Here is a 27,500-nt window from a genome sequence, read left to right as displayed (position 1 = left end):
CAAGCCGCCGCCACAAAGACAGAGAGCAGAGAGTGAAACTAAAGCAGACAGACACTGTGGTCCGAGACGAGCTGCTGCGGCGTAGTAAAGAGTGTAAAGATGAAGGTAAAGGTCACTCCAGTATCCTCTGATTCAGGACACAAGCCTGTGTTCTTTTGTAGGGCTGGGTTTAGACATTTCACCATTTGATTCACATTCACAAGCTTCGATTCAATATTGATTATTTGGGATACATATCAGATGCAGTACATGCCACACATCTCTCTAATGCTCTAAAATATACAGAGTCAGTTGGTACTACATTACTTTTATACGGAAGGTTAAAACTGACGGATCTGTGGCTGTCCCAGTGTTTCTCTGCTATTATATTATCACCAGACCACAACAGAAGACATTTAAGGTTACCTTTCCTACAGAACAGGTCTATAACTTAAACTAAACAGCATTACGTTATTTATCTTATTTATATTATGATGTCATTTCTGTCTCTACATGGTCACGCATTTACCATTCTCCTCTGCTCTCTGTATTACACACACACACATACGCAGCCACATACGCGCACACACATGCGCACACATACACAATCTCTCACACACACACGCGCACACATACACACAAACACAATCTCTCTCACACACACGCACATACGCAGCCACGCACACACACATGCACACACATACACACAAACACAATCTCTCACACACATACACACAAACACAATCTCTCACACACACACGCGCACACACATACACACAAACACAATCTCTCTCACACACATGCACATACGCAGCCACGCACACACACGCGCACACACAAACACAATCTCTCACACACACGCGCACACACATACACACAAACACAATCTCTCACACACACCCATACATACAAACACAATCTCACACACACATATACACACACACGCACTCGAAAATACATATGAAAATCTGAACACTCGATGTAGTCAGTTTCAGAAATCTTGTTTAATTTTTTTTTTTTTTTGACATAATTAGTCAATTGTTTCTGTCATTCCATAATTCAGACAACACTTAGAACAGACAAAAAAGCAATATATTTCCAAAATTTTTTGGGGGGGAATAAAATGTATATACCGTTATATACCTATAAGTCACAATTTTCTTTCATAGTTTAGTTGTTCCTGCGACTTCTAGTCAGGTGGGACTTATCAAAATTAATTTGACATGAACCGAGAGAAATAAACCAAGAGAAAACATTACCGTCTCCAGCCGCCAGAGGGCGCTGTATGCTGCTCAGTTCTCCTGTAGTCTACACTGAAGACAGAGAGCGCCCTCTGGCGGCTGGAGACGGTAATGTTTTCTCTTGGTTAATAAATGTGACTTATAGTCCAGTGCGACTTATTTATGTTTTTTTCCTCATCATGACGTATTTTTGGACTGATGCGACTTAAACTCAGGTGCGACTTATAGTCCGAAAAATACGGTAATCAAGGAGGAATAAAATGTAAAGTTTGGTGTGTAAGTGCTCCTGACGTGGAGATTTATGGCTCAGTGTTGGAGAAAAAACTCATTTTGAGAAAACAGCCTTTAAAAATATTGATGTAATTGAAATGTATTGTATATGGATAAAGTGCTATAAAAGAAACTCTGAACAGGGTCTTTTAGATGTTCTCTTCCCACTAGTCTGAAAAAAGCCCAAAATCTTAAACTTGACAGATGCCTGTGAAATCAGTGTTTACAGACTAATCGATTCTTGGGATTTAAAATCAAGAGATTAGTATTTTATTTTTCACCCAGCCCTATTCGAGTGTGTGTGTGTGTGTGAGCGAGTGTCTGTGTGTGTGTGTGTGTGTGAGTGAGTGAGCGAGTGTGTGTGTGTGTGTGTGTGTGTGTGAGTGAGTGAGCGAGTGTGTGTGTGTGTGTGTGTGTGTGTGTGTGAGTGAGCGAGTGTGTGTGTGTGAGTGAGTGAGCGAGTGTGTGTGTGTGAGTGAGCGTGTGAGTGAGCGAGTGTGTGTGTGAGTGAGCGAGTGTGTGAGTGTGAGTGTGTGAGCGAGTGTGTGAGCGAGTGTGTGTGTGTGAGTGAGCGAGTGTGTGTGTGTGTGTGTGTGTGAGTGAGCGAGTGTGTGAGTATGAGTGTGTGAGCGAGTGTGTGAGCGAGCGAGTGAGTGTTTGTGTGTGTGTGTGAGTGAGCGAGTGAGTGAGTGTGTGTGTGTGTGAGGAACGCACTCCGTTGGAGCCCTTAACAGCGCAGCACGTTCGAGGATGTCCGGGATGCGGAGGACGCTCTGCTCAATCTGGACAGGAAGTGGGTGTGTGGACGGCAGATCGAGATCCAGTTCGCTCAGGGAGACCGTAAGAGTGAGTGCTGACCCGCTCTGAGAGGACGCTGTGTGTTTGGGAGCGATTGTTCCTAGGGCTGTGACGATTAATCGATGCAGAATCGATTCATGGATTGATTCTGAGATCTTCAGATTGCATCTTTCTGGAATGGATTCTGATCTTATGTTAACAGCAGATGGCGCTCTAGTTTTTATCTGCACACTCGAGCACTGATGAAGAAGAGCTGAAGAGCACTTGTGTGTTCGTCTGAGTCTGGCCCAGAATGCTTTTATGATGAGATTAATGTAAACAAAGCCTACGGCGAACAGCCTTGTGATTCGCTTCAAACTTCAAATTGAATGAATGATTACTTTTGGTTCAAGTGTGTAAGTATTTGGAAACGAGCAGAGTACAGCTGTTTCTAAAGCATGCAGCGCCATCTGCTGTTCACAACCTAGTTCAGAATGACTCCAGAAAGAATCGTCATGCATTCAGAAGAACTCTGAATCATTTCTCGATTCGAGATGCATGGATTTATTTTCCCAGGCCCAAGTGTGACGAGCTCTCTTGTGTTTGTCAGCGCCGGGGCAGATGAAGTCCAAGGACCGGCAGTCACCACGCAGCTCACGATACGACGACTACGATCGGCACAGACGCTCACGCAGCCGCGACAGACGCAGGTCTCGCAGCACGTCCTACGACAGACGCCGCAGACGATCCCAGAGCCCTAGAGAGTGAGCGAGTGAGCGCCACAGCATCCCTCACAGCTGTGGATCAGGACACTGACCTTGTGCTTCTCCCAGCAGGTCCAGAGGAGGAACACACCGCAGACGCAGCCGAGAACACGACAGGTACATCATCTCACCCACAACCACAGCTGATTGATCTGGACCTAGCCAACTCACTCTTATTTACACTGATTCTGCTTGAATACTGGATTATGATTGGCTGGCAGGAATGCAGTAAAACCGATTAATGCACAAGTTGTTCCAAGTCAGTTTAATCACTGTTCTAAATGAATGTGCTGTTTTAATTGATGCACACTAACCAACACACATCACTTACACGCACACACACACACACACGCGCACACACACAAACCTGTCAACTCTTCGCAGCGACTAAGGAATCCCCTTTTAACAGACCGCAATAATTATGACAGATTAATACAATCCGTTAAACAGTTTAAAAGTCATTTAATAGTTTTTTAATTGTTTTTTTTACAGCAATTTATCAAAGTATTTTAAAACATCTGCTGCATAGTTAAAATATGCTACCCATATAAACTTTTATTCTTTTTTTAATTTAATTCACGTCACATTTTATTATTAGATTCAGAATTGAAATGTTTACATGAATTATTAATATAGCTAGTCTATTTTAGTTCCCCTCACTCCACAGCAAATCCTTTCATTTTAACAGTATTCAGAAAGGAACAAAAATGAAAACTATAGGCTGTAAACAACAAGCCAAAACGAATTGTTTAGGCTAAAGGGAAACCTACAACTTAAACCTACATTAGATCTCTCATTTGACACACATCCAAATGTTTTCTTATTTGTGATGTATTTAAATGCCAGAATATTATCTATTAGATTAGATTAGATTAGATTCAACTTTATTGTCATTATGCAGAGTACAAGTACAGAGCTAATGAAATGCAGTTAGCATCTAACCAGAAGTGCAAGAATATAGTGTTTTATATACATAAAAGTGCAGAGTAAGTAAAGCTTATGATATACAGAATGTACTGTGGAGTTGATATATACAATATTGTTCAGAGTATATACAGAATATAAATATGAATGTAATGTAGGGATTGTATGTACATTATGAACAGAGCAAAGAAGGATTATATATACACATTATGAATGGCAGGAACTTGAGAACAGTAATAATAAATACAGTTGAATGAGTGTGCAAAGTATTGTTGAACAATTATATGCAAAATAACAGTAGTGCAGTTATATTTCTTGTAGAATAGTTTACTGTGCTTGTACAGTAACAACTTTAGACAGTTTATAGTGTAATGGATTTAACCATGTGCAGTCTGTGCAAAATATGAGTAGTGCAATACATGTATGTAAAGTACTGTGACCAGTGCAGTAGAAGAGCAGGTGCAGGTTAGATTGGTGGTGCGGCGTTCAGGAGTGTCACAGCCTCAGGAAAGAAGCTCTTCCTGAGTCTACTAGAGAGTGTACGCTCCTGTAACGCCTGCCGGATGGAAGGAAGGTGAAGAGTCCATGGTTAGGGTGAGAGGCATCCTTGATGATGTTTCTTGCCCTGCCCAGACAGCGCTTCTGATAAATGTTCTCGATGGATGTTAACTGGGTGCCAGTGATCCGTTGAGCAGTTTTCACCACCCGCTGGAGTGCTTTGCGGTCAGATGCAGAGATATTGCTGTACCACACTGAGATGCAGTTTGTGAGTATGCTCTCAATGGTACAGCGGTAGAATTCAGAAAGGATCCTAGGACTGAGGTTAACTTTTTTAAGGCTCCGTAAGAAGTAAAGGCGCTGCTGTGCCTTTTTGACCAGGGTGGAGGTGTTTAGGGACCAGGTGAGGTCATCTGAGATGTGGATGCCAAGGAACTTGAAACTTGACACACGCTCCACTACAGCTCCGTTGATGTAGATGGGTCTGTGTGCATGACTCCTAGTCCGTCTGAAGTCCACAATGATCTCCTTTGTCTTCTGGGTGTTTAGTTCCAGGTTGTTGGTGGCACACCACTCAACCAGGTGCTGCACCTCATCCCTGTAGGCAGACTCGTCGTCATCCTTGATCAGACCTACCACCGTGGTGTCATCTGCGAATTTGATTATGGTGTTGGAGCCATAAACAGGAACACAGTCATGGGTGAATAGGGAGTACAGGAGAGGGCTCAGCACGCAGCCCTGTGGTACTCCAGTGTTCAGGGTGATGATGGAGGAGAGGTTATCTAACTTAACAGACTGAGGTCTGTTAGTCAGAAAATCTAGAATCCAGTTGCAGATGGGTGTGCTGATTCCAAGATGGCTGAGCTTGGAGATCAGCTTGGAGGGGATTACCGTATTAAATGCAGAACTGAAGTCTATGAACAGCATTCTCACATGTGTGTTCTGACTGTCCAGGTGGGTGAGGGCAGAGTGAAGTGCCGTTGAGATGGCGTCCTCAGTTGACCTATTGTTGCGATAGGCAAATTGGAATGGGTCTAATGTAGCAGGGAGACAGGATTTTAAGTGGGATGCGACCAGTTTCTCAAAGCACTTGGCAATGATGGGGGTGAGTGCAACAGGACGGAAGTCGTTAGGGACCGAGGCAGTGGAGTGCTTCGGTACAGGCACGATGGTGGAGGTTTTGAAGCAAGTCTATGATGTAACTAGTTTTTTCTTCACTCACGTTCCAATATCCAAGCAAAATGTGTTTGGCATGACATCACTGCAGTTCGGTGACATCTCTTAACGACATAGATTGTATTACATATTTAACCTGAGCAGTGTGTTTTCTATTTGTCTGACTGACTGTATTTCGTTATGGTAATGAACAGGTTAGAAACACATAACTGTTTGTGTGCATGCACTTGAACAGTGAAAACAACTACTTCTAGTCATACAGATAATCAACACTGTAAAATATTGGGTTGTATTTGTGTGCATTCACAATAAAAAAAACAAATCTTGTGCTTTTGTAAAATGAAGAAAAATAGGATGCTGCTTTCTGCCAAGGGTTCGCACAACACAAAAGTCAACAGTAATTCTGCATACTTTGCACAGTTTTATCTTTCATTTTGTTAATTGAAGTGAAAATATATTTCTCATATAATTATAAAAAGGCTAGGCTATCTAGCTTTATGTTTTTCTCTGCTAGCAGAAGTGCTGCAGCTGTGTGATGTGACCATGTGAATTATGTACTGTTCACTGCTTTTGCACATGTAAAAATTAATTCCTGGAAAACATGAACTTGTTGGTTAGGGTTAATAATCGGTTATTCAAATAAATGCTCTAATTCATTCAGATGAATGTTATCTTTTTCATCTGATTTGAAGCAGGAAAAACGCTAGCACTAACTGTTCTTACCCTTACAGTTTGCGCTGCTGAGTCTGATGTTTTTATTGCCAAAATGTTTTCATGAACTATACGTGACTTTGTCAGTTACTTTTTTTTTTTTTGAGCTTGTTTCGTTTGGTATGCATTTTTAACTCTTAATGGAGCTTAAGCTTTTTCCAGACATTTCTCTCATCATAATTAACGTTCATTCATACTGTGCTTTTCACTATTGGCATTGGTGTTGGATGATATGCTCCATAGTCATATAATCCGATCGTCAGCCCACCGATACACGTTATTATTGTGCTAATTTATTTAACTAGGTTCATAGGCAGAGAGTGCCAGCTCCAGAGGAAGGGTAAAAGCAGCCTAATGTTGGTGTAATCCATTAACTAGTGCTCTGAATGTAAGTATCGGCATACCACAGGGATCGGTCCTTGGGCCATTATTATTTTTTATATATTAATGATATTAGGAATCTCGCACAATCTCGTTTCTTTATTTATATGTTGATGATATTGTGATTTACTCCTCTGAGTCATCTTCAGTCTGATTTTGATGCAGTTCTGCATACACTAAGTGATTTAAAGCTTGTGTTAAATGCGGAGAAATCTAAACTTATGATGTTTACAAAAAGAAAGTCAGCACTTTCAAACTTATGCTCAATTACTACTACTTACTACTTCACTATAGATTGAAATAGTATCTAAGTACTTAGTACCTTGATAAATTCAGTACCACACTTTGTGATGTTGGTTTACTATTTTGCAAGTTTTCTGAGCTTGTTTACAGCCAAACTAATTTCCCTATTATAAAAAAAGTATTTCAGGGTAACCAAAAAAAGACTGGCAGATATTTAGGCCAAAGAGGCGCAAAAATGCTGCTTTTTTTAGTAACAAACACTACATAAACTGAAGGAATTGAATACAGCTGATTTAGAAATCAGTCAAGAGCAGTGAGTGATGTTTCTGTGTTTAGGGTTTTATTAATGTTAAAGGAATAGTTCTCCCAAAATACAAATTATGTAAGCTGTCTTTCAATTGTCATAGTGTTTTATTTTTATTCCACTATTTACTCACTGAAAATTGTTTTTAAATCTGAATGGGTTTCTTTCTTCTTCTGAACATAAATTATATTTTGAGGAATGGTCCACAGTGACTTTTTTTGCTACTATGAAATTCAGTGTGGACCAGAAATTTTTTGTTTACCCACATTCTTCAAAATATCACCTTTTGTGTTCAGCACAAGACAGAAATTAATACAGGTTTGGGACAACGTGAGAGTGAGTAAATAATTACATAAATGAAATTGTAGAGTGACAGTAATCACAGTTGGCTGCATGTTTAAAAGGCGTACTGTCCCTTTAAGACCTGCATGCATCTGATATACAGGCACATATACGGTTTTCTCAACTATTTACTTTAATTTAAACACAACCAACAGAGTCTACATGTAAAGAAAAAGTGCTTATTAAACGATTTTCACTGTATCTTAAAGGATCTGTTTGTAGAGAGTCACCTGATTGTAAATGTTTTAATGCGTGTATGTTTCCGTGTATGTAAACGAATATTTTGTTTTATGGGTAACTACATGTGCTGCCTATCTTGGCCAGGACCCTCTTGTAAATCTCATTTTTAAATCTCAAGAGATTTTCTTGAAGCTATTTAATATATATATATATATATATATATATATATATATATATATATATATATATATATATATATATATATATCTTTTTTGTCCTTTAACTCTTTCCCCACCAGCGTTTTTGAAAAAAGTTGCCAGCTGACGGCAGCATTTTTGATGATTTTCACAAAAATGTCATGGCCCCCAGAATATTTAGCTGGAAAGCATTGTCTCATGAATAATGAAAAATTCTGTGTTTGGCAGGGAAAGAATTAAGGACCCTTGTGTAACACCATTAAATGTAACTCTTAATGCACTTTGTCTGTGTGCCTGTCATGTGACTCTATTCTAACTCTTCTGAATGGTCATGTGACTCCTGCAGGTCCAGGCCCTCCGCACGTGACCGGAGCCGAAGCCCCGCCCACTCCAAGAGCAGAGGCGGAGCTCGTTCACGCTCCAGGTCCAAATCTAGCAGCCCGCGGGGAACCAGCCAACTCCACACAGAGATTCCGGATGGCGTTGAGGAGAAGAGGCAGACGCGCTCCCCATCTCGCTCCAGATCCAGGTCCAGATCCCGCTCCAGATCCCGCTCCTGGGCCGGACGCAAGTCCTGGGGGCATTAGAGCCCATATAAACCCGTTTAGGTTTTGTCGTTTGCGTGAATTTCTGCGAGTGACAGCCATCTGTCTGTTTTTTTTTTTAATAAGGAGAGGCAGTCGAACCATCGCCTGTTTTAGCGCACGCATCTGTTAACGGCTGCAGTGTTAGCATTGATGATGTCTGTGCGGTTTAGTTTATAAGGACAGATGAAAACAGCCTCAATATTTTTGTAAGAGATTTTTGTTTTAGTTGACCAGTAATGGCCATCCATTTAAAACGGTCTTCCATGAGTGTTTCGGATGTGTTTTATTGCGAAATCTGCAGGCCTTTTACATGTAACCTCAGAATGAAATAAATTTCTTGTGCATCAGTATGTTGTTCATTTTCCAGTTTATCCTCAGATCTTGATTCCTAATCATTTTGAAGTATATGATTCTGATTTGGCACAATGTGTGCTTGTGGTTTTGGTTTGGAGTAATAATCACAAAGGAATCGTTAGATGTTGTGACTTTAGCCTTCTGAATGAGTTTCCAAAACTGAGAATGAGTTCAGCTTAATTTTGCCATTGACTAACCCTCACGTTTGTCCAAATCTGTTCACTCTTTCGGAGATCACTAAAAATAACTTTAAAGAGGTGTGTGAACTTGCAAGCATGATGTCAGACACTGTAATATGCTCTGGTCCCCTCCCTGCTTACCGTGGTGATGAGATGCATAGCAGATTGTCATCACTCAATGGCTGGATGTCTAAGTGGTTCCCACAGAATAACATAGGTTTCATAGACAATTGGACGAGCTTTTGGGGCAGACCTGACCTGTTGAAAAGAGATGGTCTTCATCCCTCCTGGGGTGGCGCCACTCTTCTGTCTAAAAATATGGCACATAGTCTTAGTGTTTATACTTGACTAACTGGGGCCAGGTCAGGAAGCAGACAGACTGGCTAAACCGACCGTCTGCTAGCTGCCTCCCGTCACAGAGGTCAGTTAATTCTCAGCACATAGAGACTCTTTCACCTAGATATCACACTATAGAGACTGTGTCTGTTCCCTGAGCTAGAAAATACAAAAAACATCCAAACCAAGTTAAGATTAACAATTTAATTGAGGTTCAACAAATAAAAAACAAATGCAATATGGATAAACAAATGATAAAGCTTGGCTTATTGAATATGAGATCCATTTCTACGAAAACACTTTTTGTAAATAATATGTTAACTGATCATAATATAGATGTGCTCTGTTTGACAGAAACCTGGCTAAAACCTGATGATTTCATTATTTTAAATGAGTCCACCCCCCAAGATTACTGTTATAAACACGAGCCGCGTCTAAAAGGCAAAGGAGGAGGAGTTGCTTCAATTTATAATAACGTTTTCAGGATTTCTCAGAGGGCAGGCTTCAAGTATAACTCGTTTGAAGTAATGGTGCTTCATATAACATTATCCAGAAACTATTTAACTGAACAGAGATGACATCACTGCTTTGAAGCAATCTTTTTAAGATTTAAAGCGCTATATAAATAAAGATGACTTGACTTAAAAATCAAAGGCTCCAAAAGAGGGTTTTTGGCAGTGATCCCATGGAAGAAACGTTTTTAGTTCCTAAATAATCTTTCATTGGTCAGTTCATAAAAGAACCACTTTTTGTCTTGGTGTAAAGAATATTTTAATAAATCCCAATAACTTTTTTTCCACTATAGATATATTTTTTGAAAAACAAAAGAACATTCTATGTACGCTATACTGTGATGTTCTCATTCAGGTATTATGCAAGAACCAGACGCATGTATGCTCAGGGCTCCAGTGCCATGGTGTCATTTCTGATCAGCTCACGTAGTGGTGCAGAGATGGAAGCAAAGGCTTTGATAAGACGAGCACTGTGGTTCTCCATGCCCAGCAGACTCTTGACTTCAGTCTGGTCTTCTGGATCACTCGCCTGCTGATTGGCAGCAATTTTTTCTGGGTCAGCTAAGATTTCACCAGCTTAAAAAAACGAATCCAAAGAATTTGAGTTTGCTTTTGTTGAATTCATGTTTCTTTTTATTGAGTGTGAGCCCTCTTTCTTTCAGTCTCTGAAACACAGCTCTGAGACTCGTCATGGTCTTTCTATGTTTTACCAGACACAATGATGTCATCACTCAGATTCTTTACTCCTTCAATGCCTTGCAGTGTCTGGCAGATCGCATTCTGGAACACCTCTGCCACTGAAGATATCCCAAAATTTGGGGCGCTTGTAGTGTCTCAGACCAAGGTGTGTGGTAAACTGTACCTGCTGTCGGGGTGCAGCTCTAGCTGATGGTAACCGGCAGTCGGGTCGAGTTAGGAGAAGACTCTAGCTCCATTCAACTTGTGGATTACGTCATCCATGGGGGGCGTGATGTGGCGTTCACGTTGAATGGCGGTGTTGGCCTCTCATCAATTGTCCGGATCCTTTGGCCTGGGTGGTGTTAGGATGGGGGAGACCCATGGCGTAGGGCCTGTGACTGTCTCGATGACGTCGTCATCCTCGAGCCGTTTCAGCTCCTTTTCGACCTTCTGTCGGATGTGAAAGGGCACTTTGTGGCTGACAGGTTGGGTGAATGTCAGTGTTTATGTGAAGCCTTACCTAAAAGTCTGTCAGCACGCCAATGCCCTCGAACAGCTTTGGGTGTTTCTGTACTAACTCCTCTGCTACTGTTTGGCTGGTGGTAGCAGACACACAATGATCTTGATGAGGTCTAACACTTTAATTGTGTTGTAGCCTAGCGCAGAGCAGCTATCACCCTTCATTACATAGAACTCGCCTCTGATTTTCCTATAATGTGTCTCTGTGCTACATGTGAATGCACCAGTTATTGGCAGTGGTTCAGTGTTGCCATATGGAAATATCTTTATATCAGCTGGACTGAGCTGTGGGCATGGTCTCAGTGTACGGATTCACTAATAATGTTCACTCCAGCCCCGGAATCAATCATTGCTGCAGTCTTTACACCATTAAGTGTGTGTGTGTGTGTGTGTGTGTGTGTGTGTGTGGTTGAGTGGTATTCTTATTGCTACTGGCAGCAAATACATACGCTTCATCACTACTAGATGATTCATGTGTGGTACTATGTGTTGTGCTGGTGATGTTATACACTTTCTTGTGCATTTTGTGTTGCTTACTGTTGTCTCTGTCTTTTATTTCAAAGTTTTTTCCAGGTGTTCCAGGTAACCTGCACTGCTTGGCGAAGTGGTTGAGTTTTCTGCATGCTTTACAGTCTTTTCCTTTCGCTGGGCAGTTTCCGTTATGTGGATAATTTCCACTATAATTCCTGCACTGGATGCTGTGCTTGGCTCTCCCAGTGCATCGGCTGGTAGCGGTTCATTTATTCTGATGCACTGCATTCACTGATGCAGCTACTCTCTGTTCCTGCCGGCTGCTTGTTGCTCGGACGGCTCTAGAGATCTCCCATATTCCAGAAGGTCATCCAGGCTGTTTCTAGGTTCTCTGAGCGCTCTTCTACGCAGCCTGGTTGAACTGCAGCTTTGGATCAGCTGTGCTTTAATTTCATGGTTTACGTCAGCAAATTCACAGTTCTTTGCTAGCATGTGTAGTCTGGGACAGAATGTGCCTAGGTTCTCGCCCGGCTGTTGCACTGCCTTTCGGAATATATATATGTGAATATATATATATATATATATGTGAATATATATATATATATATATGTGAATATATATATATATATATATATGTGAATATATATATATATATATATATATATATATATATATATATATATATATATATGTGAATATATATATATATGTGAATATATATATATATGTGAATATATATATATATGTGAATATATATATATATATATATATATATATATATATATATATATATATATATATAGTGTTCCTGTAGCTCAACTGGTAGAGCACTGCGCTAGCAAGCAAGCGCAAGGTTGGGGGTTCGATTCCCCGGGAACACATGATATGTAAAAATGTATAGCCTGAATGCACTGTAAGTTGCTTTGGATAAAAGCGTCTGCTAAATGCATAAAATCAAAATTTAATTAATTAAAATTAAATATATACTTGATACTGGACATTCTTTTTATGCATAAAAACATGCGTAGCTTCAGCTTAACGTCAGCAAACTTATCTTGTGTCATAGATGTCATGCACGCACTCTCCTGCCAAGTGCAGTAGTCATGTTTACTGCTGTAATATAGTTCTCAAACCTTTGTATCCATTTTGTCCAGCATGGTCCTATTGAACTCGGATCCATTTCAGTATTGAAGACAGTGTTTCTAAGGGGCATCTTTAAAAAATAATATTTTTAGCCTTTGTCGTTGTTTATCCTCATCACAAATGTGATGTTCTCATTCAGGTATTAGGCAAGAACCAGATGTATGTACTCGGTATGCATTACTGTGATAACTTATTAGACCGTTCTTACACAGACAGCCATCATCCCTCGCAGGCTTAGTGCTCGCTTTCTGTTGTTTTTACAACGTAAGACGGCCGGCATACCACTGTGCTTCAATGTCGTAAAACATCACTGTCGTTAACTTCATAATGCATATCCTAAACACTATATATACAATTTTATTCAACATATTAAAGTCACCATATAATCTCTTGATCGATTGATGTTTAATTAGGATAAGCATCAACAGAGGAGAGCTAGTTACTCACAGCTTGAGGAGCAGCAGACAGACCAACATCATAATAAGCCTGGCCTGGTTTCACAGACAGAGCTTAGTCTAAACCAGGATTAAGCCATTGTTCTATTAAGACATTTAAGTTATTTTTATAAACGTCTCAGGAAAAAAAAACATTACTGGTGTCCATTTTGAGACGAAACAAAGGCATTGGTTCATGTATTTTAAGATCTATCAGTTTAAGTTTCTTTCAGCTAAAGCAGCTCAGACTTGTTTTTAAGCTTCGTCTGTGAAACCGGGAACATAACCGCTCTCTGAGTTACGTGATTGCATCAGGGCCGTGTCAAACAGCCTCAGGACCGTCTCCTCGTCGTACATTGACCCGCAGGCCTTTACAGAGGCACAGCAACACATCACATTCATTACTTTTGCCAGGATATAAACTTAGCAGTGACCTAGATTTCTCAAACCACAGCGTCCGGTCGAATGAAAAACACAAACTGCTCTTTCTTATCCTATCTTAGAAACATTTTGATCATGCCGTCAACATGATTAACAGTCTTTCCTCATTCAACGTTTTTATATCTTTTAGAGGAGTATTATTATATATTTTTATATGTTTTGTCCTAACAAACCATACATCAATGGAAAGATTATTTATTAATCTCTTATTTTAAAAAAGGGCCCTGACGACTGGTTTTGTGGTCACATCTAGTATTTGTTGTCCGTGAGAGGTGGCTCAGACTGTGAGAAGTGTATGGTATATCTGTATCGTATCTGTGAGATGATCAGTAGGATCAATGCTGTGGTATATTTAGTCAGCAATGTATATTACATTATACAGTCAAAGCACAAAAAACTATATATATTATCTGTCATCAACCAGCATAATATAGCTGAGTGCAAAAGTTCATATAACCTTGCAGAACTTATGCAGAGATAAATATATATTTAACAACAACAAAAAAGCTATCTTGCATATTCTGTGATTCTCTTCAAACCAACACACTAAACTACGCGTGTTAACATAAATACAAAGATGGGGATTATTTCCCACAATCCAGTGCTAATTCATCTTCTTTTGATTGACATCTTCAGATGTGAACCAACTGACAATTAATTTAATCAATTCCTTGAAACAATGTATTTTACATTTCCCAAATGAACAGAAAATTATGTAATGTACTTTAAGCAAAATAAAATATAATTGTTAGACCTGCAGTAATGATTTACTTGTTCTTGCTTGAATAGTTTTGGGTGAATAGATATTCTTCTATAGGGACCGTCTCAATGGGATTACTGCGATAGTTTACCTCTAAAAGTCTTGCTGTGCATTTTTTATTATAAAAAAAGCCCCAATATTTTATATTAAAGCAACATGGTCTAAATTATAGTCTTGTTTTAGCGTTGTCTGCAAGTGTACAACTTCCATTAAACAGAACTATAGTTTGTAGTTTTATAAATCATTAAACATCAGGAGAACAGTGCAAAAAAACTATTTTATTAAATATCAGGCACAATTTGGCTGAACAAAAAAAAAAAATGTACCTCTTATACATTTATTACAAAAACAAACTCAAAGACTTCTACTGATGTGAAGAAACATGTGAAAGTGAAGTGGTGTAGTTATTCTGTTCCCCCGGCCTGCGCCGGCTCGTACTGCAGCAGCTGTATTCACACAAACACAGGATTAAACCAGTCCGAGTTAAATCCACTGTGAAGCGTGTGTGTGGGTCATATCTCACCCTGCTCCTCAGCTCTTTGTTCTCCTCCATCAGCTGATCATATTTCTGCTGTAAAGTGTTCAGCTCCAGCCGCAGACTCTCGGCATCTTCTGCCTCGGGTCCGACGCCCAGCTGATGCTTGATGAAGCTGACGGGTTAGTTAAGGCTGATTCACCTGGGTTAACTTTACATCTAAGGCATTTTCATAAAAGCTGCTTAAATATCTTAATTTAAATAAGGCTTAGTCCTGGCTTAAACAAAGCCCCTTCGGAGAAACCTTTAAGGGTTAATTCACCAAGACATGAACATCCAGTAACCATTCACTGCCCTTCTTTCTTTTTCAGACCACAGAGCAGAAATTCAATGTGATGTCAATGTGATGTCATTGTATGGCCATCAGCATAAAGTTTGGTAAAGATGCAGAAGTATCACAGAGTGAGCTCATGTGACACGAGTCGTATATTCCCAGCGTTTAGCTGTGCGTGACCGGATTTAATGAAAAACAAACTGAAATGTAACGCATTATTTATCAAATATCTTGTCCTTGGCCGCTGGTTTCTGTAAATCAGTGCTTCTCCCAAAGCTCCGCACACTTGACACAGCCAGGTCCAGTCTCTAACGAGCTGATGAGTTTAATCAGGTGTTAAACGAGGAGACACATAAAAGATGCTGTGGTTTGGGCCCAGGACAGGATTGAGGGGCACTAAACCAAATTTAGAAAAGAAATCCCTTAATTCACATGATTTTACTCTCTCTGACTCACTGGATTATTTTAAAATGTTTTATGCAATATTCCAATTTTTTTCCAATTTTGTTTTTAAGTTAAATTCACAACTTAGGATGGAAGAATAGTTTACATTAAATCAACGTCATAACACGCTGGCCTACATTTATATTAAACCAGTTTCAGAGTGGGATCCACTCCCTGTTTTCACCTGCCGTCCAATCTGAATTAATAACATGGTTCAGCTTTAGAAATTTGATGAATTGTATTATTTTTCAACTTGATTTAACACAACTTGTGTGCTTTTTCCGGGCCTTTCGGATGAACTGTTGTGCTAAAAATATTAATGTAATTTCACCGAGCCCTGCTGTATTCCCCCAGAACACATGCGATCATTGCGTGACACTTCTGCATCTCTTTATAAAGCTTCACACCGGTCTCTATTCACTTTCACCATACTGACGAGCGGGACGTTCCTTTACATTTCTCCTGAAACAGAAAGAAGTGAGCTGGCTTTGGTTCTGGGTGAGAGTGAGGATACTCCAAGGCATTGTTGGGTTTCTCGTTCTCCTCGTACAGAGCCACCAGGACTGAGAAGCAGAAGATGAAGTCAGTCACACAGAAGAGCAGATGTTCTCTCATTCGGTGGATCGATCTGATGTTCTTACCGTTAGTGAGGCTTTCCAGAACTCCGGCCTTTTCCAGATATCTCCTAAACTGCTCTCGCTTCGACTCGGACACCTGTCCATCACAGCAGAAGATGAAAACACAGATACCTGAGAAATGATCGTGTTTGCTCTCCTCTTTAACATGATGCTCACCGAAGAGAGTCTGAAGGTCAGTTCATTAGATTGCAATGTAGTTACCGAGTGTCATCAATGTTAGGAAAAAATTAAAAGAACATTTCGTTCTGGATGAAGACAGTCACAGTTAATTAGTTGGTGTATGCTCTGCTAGTTAATGTGATTCTCTACACCTGTGTGGACCTGAGACTTCACACAAACTGATTCAAACATTCAGACATCACGAAGAAAAGCGAAGTAAGAGCAGAATCAGATTCAGACACATTTACACGATATAAAAAGGCCTTTAAAGCAAAACGCTTCTCATTTAACTTCTGTACCGCGCTTTTCACAACACAGCTTCAAGATAACAGCGTTTCAGAGTTCAGCAGTAATGAAGCGACGGCGTCTTGTGACACCTCGAGTTTTATCAGTGTTTGTTTGCTTGTTTACTCACTCTGTAATGCGCCATTGCGAACGACAGTCACCAAATGTTTGATCCGCCGAGTGACTCTCCCGCGCGCATGCGCAGAGCAGAACCGGAACACAAACACTGTCGCCATGGCAACACTTAAAGGGACCGCGGCGTCAGCAAATAAACTCACGTGAACAGGTGCGCTCACGAATCATGATGCAGGACATGAAGACCTGTGAGTGTGTCTGTGTTTGATTAAATGCAATTAAACAAAGATAATATTTCTTATTTTCTTTGTTTTTTATAGGTCACTTTTTAAATAAGTATTTTACGTTTATTTTAATTTATTTATTTATTCAAACTGACTTACAAATGAGAACAATAGAAGCAATCAGATCAACAAAAGAACAACAACAGTATACAAGTGCCATCACAAGTCTTAGTTAGTCTAGTACAGAACGCAAAGCTAGATTGTGTGTGTGTGTTTTATTAAGAATCTGAAAAACAAGAAAAGAAAAGGTAAGTGCTAGTATTAGTTGGTTAAGTGTAGGTGAAAAAGATGAATCTTTAGATGTTTTTTTAAAATGAGTAAAGACTCGAGCTGAGATTGGGAGGTTCTTCTGCCCTCGGTTGAGTGTGTATGCAGCGGGCTACACATACAATAAGAGAAGGTGATTCCTGGAATGACAGGACACAGTTTTCTTCTTAGTGCCTTTACTGAAGACCTCTCTTTTTTATTGTAAAACTGTGAACATACGAGGACATTTTATTAAAAATAAATTATTTAACAAACCAAGACACTTGATGTGAATTTAAATACTGGAAGTGATCAGAATTCAAGATATAAGAATCAGAAGATTACATTTTTAAATCATTCAGTTTGTCAGTTTGCCACCATGTGGTTGCAGAATATACTGCAGTCAATTGCAGTACACAGATTAACAGGCAGTTCAAAATACTGTTAAACAATATCTGTAATCCCAACATTTATTTGCTGCTACTGTAGAAGAAAGTTATACATTTGTTTCCGTTTTCACTATTCTGTAAAAGTATAACAGGTAAGGACAACCTGACGACCTGGGTTGTGCAAAATGCAGTGCTGACATTGACTTATAAGAAATTATGCAACAACATACTAAACAGAAGCTAGCAACATTAGTTTAGCTTAGATCACAACTTTTTGCTTGTAAGAGTTAAAATAACCTCTTGAGTAACAGAACATTTCAAAAACAAAATTAGTCACTAATTATTTACGGATTATGGCATGTCAAAGCTTCCCAAAGACATAAGGGGTCTGAGAGGAGTGGAGCATGTCAACATCTCAATTATACTCTTTTCATTAAACCAGTATTATTAAGATAAATAAATAAAGCTTTAAGTTTCTCCCTTGTCATGTCATTTTCTTCCAGAATTTCATGAATAGAGCTCTCCCCTTCCATTTCCTGCCAGATTACCCTTTCCTGCTATATGTAAAGTGGAGTTAAGTGCTGTATGTCCTACTCTAAGTCTGGTATAGACCACTTCTTCACTTCTGTTTAGACTCTGTGAAGTAACCATTTTCCCTGTCACATTCTTAGGAGATTTAGGGTAATGTCTTTCATTAAATTCTGCCTCCCATTCCCTTTGCCGTTTTTTGTACAATTAATGATTTGATTATGGATTTGGCTTCATTCTTACCCATTGGAACATTAATTTCTATATATTTGCTTTCCATATTTGTTTTTCAATATCATCTGCCTCCTCATTACCTTTAATTCCTATATGAGCTGGAACCCAACAAAACTGAATACTGATTCCAAGGTTCTTCAGTTGTAATAACAAATATTTAATTTCAATAATCAAGTCTTCCCTTGAAGAGTGACCTGTATTTAGACTATGTAAAGCTGCAATGGAATCTGTACAGATTACATTTCTGAATGTCTTAACCTCTTCAATCCACCTGAGGGCTGTTAGTAACCCAGTCATTTCAATAGAGTATACAGATAAAAAAATTTTTAGTCTATACCCCTCTCTTTTGTTAAATTCTGGGACATATATCCTAACACCACAATGCCCATTTTGTGGATCTTGTGATCCATCAGTATATATTTTATCATATACATAGAATGATGTTTTTAAATATCTCTTGCAAAATGCTGCAAAACCTCGTTCATTTGGATTTTCAGTAATTCACTGTTAACCTCTGGGGATGGAAGAAACCATGGGGGATCCGCACTTAAAACCAGTGAAGGACTAAATTTAAATTCTTTAATTCTGTATTGCTATACTGTTAATGTTCTAGCCAAACCCTTTTGATTCTGTGTGATACTCCCAGCAATCATTAAGAACTGAAATTGCTGGATTATTGATACTTCTCATCAGTCTAACTCAATATGTTAGAGACAATTTAATATATCTTAGACTAAGGGGATATTCCTCAGATTCTACTAATAAGACACTTGTGGGTGTTGTTTTAATAGCTCCTAAAGAAAATCTTGTAGCTTTGAATTGAACCCTCTCAAGTTTCCTTAAATAAGTTTTACATGCTGAGCTATAAATTACACATCCATAGTCTATGAAAGATCTTATTAAGGCTGTATAAATGTAGATCAAATACATTTGATCTGCACCCATAAGCTGTCCAGTGATCATCCTCATTAGATTTAGAACTTTTTTACATTTTGTTTCAAATATTTACATTTATTCTCTCTTTCAAATGATTGATTATATAACAGAAATTTATAATTTTCTGGGATCTTCTTTTGGGTAAAAAACATAACTATCTAAAAATACTGCCACCATGACTTCTTTCATAACTAGTGTCTTCTCTATTTCATTGCTGAGCATTATTAAGGCATCAGTTGATTTACTTTTCCTTATCCCTGTTTGATATTGTTTAAATAGACATTTATATTCTAGAAAATAATTTAACCGTGCCACTACTATATTTTCCATTAATTTACCTAAATTTGATGATAAAGCAATGGGTCTATAATTCTCTGGATTGCTAGAATCCTTTGCTGGTTTGGGAAATGGAAAGATGGCTGCACTTTTCCACACTTTTGGTAATTTCCCCTCTTGTCATATCTGATTGAATAATTCAAGAATTTTTTCTAAGAATCTATCAGGTAGATTTTTAATCATTACACAACGTATATTATCACATCCTGGCGAAGAGTATCCTGTATAACCTAAAGCCATTTTAAGTTCTGATAAACTAAATTCAGCATCTAAAATAGACATATTTCCCTCTCTAGGATTAAGAATGTCTTTATTAGCATTTAGAATCTCTTCCTCTCTTTTCTTAAAACACTCATCCATATGACTACCTTTATGAATCTCTGCAAATTTGTATCCAAGTAAATTGGCTTTCTCCATATCTGAAATTGCTTAATTTTGTCCTTTAGTACAGGAACATGTGGAGGTTTATATTTACCTATCAACTTTTTAACCATCATCCACATTTTATTTAGTGTAGTATGGAAGTAAAATAATGACATATGTCTTTGAAACAAAAAAGCATGCCGAATATCACTAACTGAAAAAAATATGCATTGCATTAACAATACTTGCATTTTAATGCCTTGTATTTCCAGGGCTTGCATTTTTAGGTCCTGTGTGCATTTTTAGGTGTGGAAAAGCTCATTGTGTGAATGTGAATGTTTATTTCAACATCTTTGCCTTTACCATAGACTGTATAAAGGCTGTTACCCGTAGCAGAGTAAGCAGCATTCTCTACCATAAAGGAGATTATAATGGGATTTTACTCAACGCTGAAGTACAGAACTAATATTCACAGCTTAAACGAACAACTATGTTAAATTTCAGGACCTAAAAATGCAAGCCCTGGAAATACAAGCAGTGGCGTAGCCAGGGGAGGGGCCATGGGGGCACTGGCCCCTCCTGAAAACTGATTGGCCCCCCAGTGTGCCCCCACCCTTCTACTTGTCTGTCACTCACAAATTCAAATCATAATCTTCGATTAGCGAGTTGTTGCAGTGCAAGAAGTGTTTGGTACTAACGTTAATGTCTTTTTAGTCTATACCCCTCTCTTTTGTTAAATTCTGGGACATATATCCTAACACCACAATGCCCATTTTGTGGATCTTGTGATCCATCAGTATATATTTTATCATATACATAGAATGATGTTTTTAAATATCTCTTGCAAAATGCTGCAAAACCTCGTTCATTTGGATTTTCAGTAATTCACTGTTAACCTCTGGGGATGGAAGAAACCATGGGGGATCCGCACTTAAAACCAGTGAAGGACTAAATTTAAATTCTTTAATTCTGTATTGCTATACTGTTAATGTTCTAGCCAAACCCTTTTGATTCTGTGTGATACTCCCAGCAATCATTAAGAACTGAAATTGCTGGATTATTGATACTTCTCATCAGTCTAACTCAATATGTTAGAGACAATTTAATATATCTAAGACTAAGGGGATATTCCTCAGATTCTACTAATAAGACACTTGTGGGTGTTGTTTTAATAGCTCCTAAAGAAAATCTTGTAGCTTTGAATTGAACCCTCTCAAGTTTCCTTAAATAAGTTTTACATGCTGAGCTATAAATTACACATCCATAGTCTATGAAAGATCTTATTAAGGCTGTATAAATGTAGATCAAATACATTTGATCTGCACCCATAAGCTGTCCAGTGATCATCCTCATTAGATTTAGAACTTTTTTACATTTTGTTTCAAATATTTACATTTATTCTCTCTTTCAAATGATTGATTATATAACAGAAATTTATAATTTTCTGGGATCTTCTTTTGGGTAAAAAACATAACTATCTAAAAATACTGCCACCATGACTTCTTTCATAACTAGTGTCTTCTCTATTTCATTGCTGAGCATTATTAAGGCATCAGTTGATTTACTTTTCCTTATCCCTGTTTGATATTGTTTAAATAGACATTTATATTCTAGAAAATAATTTAACCGTGCCACTACTATATTTTCCATTAATTTACCTAAATTTGATGATAAAGCAATGGGTCTATAATTCTCTGGATTGCTAGAATCCTTTGCTGGTTTGGGAAATGGAAAGATGGCTGCACTTTTCCACACTTTTGGTAATTTCCCCTCTTGTCATATCTGATTGAATAATTCAAGAATTTTTTCTAAGAATCTATCAGGTAGATTTTTAATCATTACACAACGTATATTATCACATCCTGGCGAAGAGTATCCTGTATAACCTAAAGCCATTTTAAGTTCTGATAAACTAAATTCAGCATCTAAAATAGACATATTTCCCTCTCTAGGATTAAGAATGTCTTTATTAGCATTTAGAATCTCTTCCTCTCTTTTCTTAAAACACTCATCCATATGACTACCTTTATGAATCTCTGCAAATTTGTATCCAAGTAAATTGGCTTTCTCCATATCTGAAATTGCTTAATTTTGTCCTTTAGTACAGGAACATGTGGAGGTTTATATTTACCTATCAACTTTTTAACCATCATCCACATTTTATTTAGTGTAGTATGGAAGTAAAATAATGACATATGTCTTTGAAACAAAAAAGCATGCCGAATATCACTAACTGAAAAAAATATGCATTGCATTAACAATACTTGCATTTTAATGCCTTGTATTTCCAGGGCTTGCATTTTTAGGTCCTGTGTGCATTTTTAGGTGTGGAAAAGCTCATTGTGTGAATGTGAATGTTTATTTCAACATCTTTGCCTTTACCATAGACTGTATAAAGGCTGTTACCCGTAGCAGAGTAAGCAGCATTCTCTACCATAAAGGAGATTATAATGGGATTTTACTCAACGCTGAAGTACAGAACTAATATTCACAGCTTAAACGAACAACTATGTTAAATTTCAGGACCTAAAAATGCAAGCCCTGGAAATACAAGCAGTGGCGTAGCCAGGGGAGGGGCCATGGGGGCACTGGCCCCTCCTGAAAACTGATTGGCCCCCCAGTGTGCCCCCACCCTTCTACTTGTCTGTCACTCACAAATTCAAATCATAATCTTCGATTAGCGAGTTGTTGCAGTGCAAGAAGTGTTTGGTACTAACGTTAATGTCTTTCAGTGTTAGACAGACCAGGTTCGATGACGATGTTATCTCCTAGAGCAGACCAAGATGCTAATCATTATATTTACTATGCTCCTCTGATGCTGAATGTAAAGGGGGTTTACTGCGTTACAATTTACTTTTTTTTTTTCAGCCGAACGCGCCGATATAGGCAACAACGCAATTTAAAGCAATGGTTTCAAAAAAGTATAATAGCAATTCTAATAAAGTCATTATTGAATCATGCAGTCGATTAGCGACTTTTTTCACTTAAGTGAGGTGACGAAACAAATCGTATAATGTTTATCTAACGCTCCACACTTGAGACTTTTTTTATAGTCTATGGGTGAGACACATGCAAAAACATCGTTTTTTTTTTAACTGGTCAATTTTGAGATTTGGGGCTGTTTGTCTTCAATAATGTCTTCTTTCAGACTTGTGGTGGAAAAAAAAGTCCAAAATACACATAGGTCTTTGTTTTTCTACACCTTTAATCTATTTGCGTCTGTAGATTCCTAATAAATTCAGTTGGTGTTCTAAATCACCATGGTGCTCCGCGATTGCTGTCTGCACCCTGGAAAGCTCCCCCCCCCCCCCTTCACAGACGTTAATGACAAAACGTCATTTGATGACACCCAGAAAAATTCTCAAATTAAAAGTCATACATAAATATTTAATGCATGATTAAATAGCAAACTAAATAACTAATACTAAAATAACACTGGACTAATTAAGCTATTCTAAACTGTTTTTTATAGGATCCACATATTTTACATGTTAAACTAAAACTACCTTTTTGAACAAGTAGCTTTCTAACAAAGTATGGTTATATGATATTTTTAAATCAATATGCTCAAGATTAATCAGCCTTGACATAAGTAGATTTTGTTTATTCATCAATGCAAATTTACTGCAACTGCTGCTATGCAAATTGAATGGGATGTGGATAATAAACAAAAACAATTTATTATATTAAATTTATATTATATTAATTCATTAATTGTGTATTTATTTCTATGAATTATTAATGTTATTCTGCATTTATATAAATAAGGCTATTATATATAAATATTATATAAGGCTATTATAAATAAATTCTATTATTATTATTTGTGAGTTGTACACTATTCATACATTGGATTATTTTATTTATTGCAGTTTTTCTTTCACTTTTGTAAAGTGAAAAGTTAATACAAATTGTATTTGATTGTTTTGATTTAGAGCAGTGAATAACTGCTATTAAAATATAATAGGGTATCACGGTTTATTACTGATTTTAAAGGTTACTGAACTCTTGAAATGATTTGGATATACCGTTCAAACAACACAAGATTGGCCCCTCTGTATTATTCGTGGCCACTCTTGTGCCCCCCAGTTGAAAAAATCCTAGAATCGCCCCTGAATATAAGGCATTAAAATGCAAGTACTGTTAATGCAATGCATATTTTTTTCAGTTAGTGCTATTCAGCATGCTTTTTTGTTTCAAAGACATTTGTCATTATTTTACTTCCATAGTGTAGTTTCTTTTCCAATTGTTGAACAAAATTCTTTTTTTTTTTTTGCTTCTTTAATAACTTTTCTTGCTAAAGCCTTTTTTTCTTTGATATTCCATAAGATTGTTCATTGTAAGTGTTGGCACAACCTTTTAAAAACTCTTTTTTTTGTCCTTAACAGCTCCTGAACATTTCTCATTCCACCATGGGACATTTGTTTTTCCCTTTTGACTCATATTGTTAGGAATACTCTGACAGGCTGCTGAAACGATAAACGTACTTAACTTATTTATTTCATCTATACTCTGTTTCCACATTTATTTAATTTAATTCATCTATACATCGTTCAGAAAATTTCTCCCAGTTTGCTTTCTTAAAACGCCGTCTATGATGGACATCCAACAGATCGCTGTCATAGCGCATGCAATATATATTCGAAGAAGAGCCCCCCAAAAAAACACTAAAGGAGATACTGACCCCTAGTGGGAAAATAAAAAAAAGAGTATTCAGTCTGATTCAAGTGACAAAGGGCTCAAGAGCAGTTATTTTATTTAAACTGACTGAAGAGGTGGTAGAAGGACATCAGTTCCACTTAATGAGGTAGTGAGCAGACCAGGGTTCTTCTCAGCTGCTCTCTCTATGCATTGCAGAGTCTTTCGGCAGGACGCGTTGCAGGCACCATACCACACAGTGATGCAGCTCATCAGGATGCTCTCGATGGTGCCTCTGTAGAAAGTGTACATGATGGGGGCCGGGGCTCTGGCTCTCCTCAGTTTGCGGAGTAAGTAGAGACGCTGTTGTGATTTCTCGGCCAGAGCTGTGGTGTTGTCGGTACAGGAGAGGTCCTCTGTGATGTGCACACAGAAGTCCAACAGCCAGTTGCACAGCGAAGTGTTGAGCCCCAGTTGGACCAGTTTGTGAATGAGCTGTTGAGGGATGATTGTGTTGAATGCTGAACTGAAGTCTATGAACATTCTGACGTATGAGTCCTTTATGTCCAGATGTTTGAGTGCTGAGTGGAAGGCAGTTGCAATGGCATCATCGGTCGAGCGGTTGACACCATATTTCATATGCTGAGTAGACACATAACTGTACATAATGACAAATAAACACCATTGAAACTGTTTAGGAAGCTAGGCTAATCTCTTAAATGACAATGTAATGGGATTCTCCATAATCAACCTCTTTCATAGTCATGAACACATTTTTTAAATCTTAAAAAAAATCACTTATTAATTCTCAACGTTTCACAGTAAATTTTGCATTATTTAAGGTTCACTTTCTAATTAATGAAGACGACATGAAGAAATGAAAAAAATGGCAAAAAAATAAAGCCTTTTTAAGATGAAAATGAAATTAGTGTTATAACCAGGAGATCACTCACTGGCCGCAGATGACATTCAATACCTTAGTTCTTTCATGTCTTTTGATTCATCATAAAATAAATATTATAACAAATGTAGTAATCGCACTATAGCCATGTCAAGTCAAGTCACTTTTATTTATATTGTGCTTTAAACAAAATACATTACGTCAAAGCAACTGAACAACATTCATTAGGAAAACAGTGTCAATAATGCAAAATGACAGTATAGCAAGTGCAGGAAATAACAAAGTCACTTTTCATTTAAAGCAATAAATAAATAAGGCCAAACAACAGGCTATAATGCTGAATTATTTAAAATACATATTTAGTTGAATACATGTTAAATAAGTTATAACAAATAAGTAAATTTGCTAATTGCAAAAGAAACTGTAGAGAAACTGAGCCAAGGGCTCTCCCCTTATGGCCCTGTAGAGTTGACTGGAAATGACTGAGCTGGCTCATCTAAAACCAGGAAGTAATCATGCATATGGTCAATTCAACCAGTTCGATGACGACTTCCACACTCCTGAACTGTTTCCACCTCTGTGTCCAACATACAGGAGACATTTAGCCCAACAGTCCATGGTCTGAGGCTGAGACTAGGTAAATCGTAACATGTCCACTGCATTTACTACCTTTTTATTTTGTTTTTAGAAAGAATTTGCATTTATAATAAGTTCATGTCCTCCATCTAATCTGGATCCCACCCTGGTTCATGGTAACCACAGAAAATGGATGAGACAGACAGAATTGCTGTAGTTTATTATTATTATTATTATTATTATTATTATTATTATTAACATAGTGCAAGTTGTTACTGAAGTTCATAGGGTTAGGCATTATTTGGCCAAACAATGTTTTACAGTGGTTAACAGTTTATTTCCATGTCCACTGTAAATTGTTTTACAAGAAGGAATTGTTACTGTAGCCATATATTATAAGTCATGTATTGCAAGCAAAGATTTTCATGTTTTCATAATTTATGTATTAAAAAATATTTTCATCCATGTATTGCAAACTATTTTTCGTAATTCATGTACTGGAAACAAATATTGTCTTTTCATAATTAATGTATTTCAAACATTTTCCTAGTAAATGAATAGCATATTACAATAGCATATTCCACTAATATTCAATAAAACAGTATGTTAATATGTAGGCTACTTAGGAGCTTAATTGCAGCATGAATCTATGAGTACAGTTTACAAACCTGAGGGAACGGATTAAGATAGTGTACTCACAGATTATGAATTTAGGTATAGTTTACAAAATCTGAGTGAACAGATTGGAAATTTGTGGGTACGGTTCATTAATCCGTGGGCATGATTTGTTAAACCGAGGGAACAGTTTAAGAATTTGTGAGTACGGTTTCTAAACTGCAAAACCGTCGCCATGGATTGTATTTTGTTCTCCTACTGGTGACATGGCAGGCTCCATATTATGGCCAGCCTTATAGTCAAGTCAAGTCAACTTTATTTATATAGCACTTTAAACGAAAAAGATTGAGTCAAAGCAACTGAACAACATTAATAGGGAAAATGAATCAACTGTCAATAATGCCAAATTACAGTTAAAGGCAGTTCATCATTGAATTCAGTGATGTCATCATCTCTGTTCAGTTTAAATATTATCTGTGCAATCATTTGCAATCAAGTCAACGATATTGCTGTAAATAAAGTGACCCCAGCTAAGCAAGCCAGAAGTGACAGCGGCAAGGAAACAAAACTCCATCGGTGACAGAATGAAGAAAAACACCTTGGGAGAAACCAGGCTCAGTTCTCCTCTGACCAGACGAAACCA

The 27,500-nt window shown here is 37.9% G+C and overlaps 2 protein-coding genes across 4 annotated transcripts in view; one reads left to right on the top strand and one right to left on the bottom strand.

Annotated features, from left to right (window-relative positions):
* The window catches only part of LOC127980578 (serine/arginine-rich splicing factor 10), a 10,885-nt gene extending 1,964 nt beyond the window's left edge, over nucleotides 1-8,921 (top strand). Inside the window, exons 3-6 of one of the 2 annotated variants that reach the window (XM_052585455.1) lie at nucleotides 2,233-2,336; nucleotides 2,878-3,031; nucleotides 3,101-3,148; nucleotides 8,334-8,921. In XM_052585455.1, coding sequence (XP_052441415.1) covers nucleotides 2,233-2,336; nucleotides 2,878-3,031; nucleotides 3,101-3,148; nucleotides 8,334-8,574 — 547 coding nt within the window. In that variant the 3' untranslated portion in view covers nucleotides 8,575-8,921. The remainder of the gene's footprint in view (nucleotides 1-2,232; nucleotides 2,337-2,877; nucleotides 3,032-3,100; nucleotides 3,149-8,333) is intronic. The other variant, XM_052585456.1, reaches the window with a different exon arrangement.
* A 5,738-nt stretch (nucleotides 8,922-14,659) lies between these two features.
* On the bottom strand, nucleotides 14,660-16,969 carry LOC127980656 (c-Myc-binding protein). 2 transcript variants are annotated; one of them, XM_052585463.1, is made up of 5 exons: nucleotides 16,867-16,969; nucleotides 16,296-16,368; nucleotides 16,169-16,217; nucleotides 14,925-15,051; nucleotides 14,660-14,847 (listed from the first exon to the last, which is right to left on the bottom strand). In XM_052585463.1, the coding sequence occupies exons 1-5, from the start codon at nucleotides 16,879-16,881 to the stop codon at nucleotides 14,806-14,808; spliced, it is 306 nt and encodes a 101-aa protein (XP_052441423.1). In that variant the 5' UTR covers nucleotides 16,882-16,969; the 3' UTR covers nucleotides 14,660-14,805. The 2 variants fall into 2 exon arrangements, with proteins under 2 accessions (XP_052441423.1, XP_052441422.1); XM_052585462.1 differs by having other exon boundaries at nucleotides 16,169-16,368.
* Between the last annotated feature and the right edge of the window lie 10,531 nt (nucleotides 16,970-27,500).

The sequence above is a fragment of the Carassius gibelio genome, chromosome A4, assembly GCF_023724105.1.
Source record: "Carassius gibelio isolate Cgi1373 ecotype wild population from Czech Republic chromosome A4, carGib1.2-hapl.c, whole genome shotgun sequence".
Lineage (NCBI taxonomy): Eukaryota > Metazoa > Chordata > Actinopteri > Cypriniformes > Cyprinidae > Carassius > Carassius gibelio.
Note: the sequence above shows the minus strand (reverse complement) of the source record. Positions and strands in the feature narration are given on the sequence as shown.

Excerpts from the sequence above, each read along its gene's own strand:
- LOC127980656 (XM_052585462.1), bottom strand. Across the intron at positions 15,052-16,168 it reads AAACCCAACAATGCCTTGGA|CTTCATCAAGCATCAGCTGG; the intron begins GTATCCTCACTC and ends CTAACCCGTCAG. Across the intron at positions 14,848-14,924 it reads ACAAAGAGCTGAGGAGCAGG|CTGCTGCAGTACGAGCCGGC; the intron begins GTGAGATATGAC and ends GTGTGAATACAG.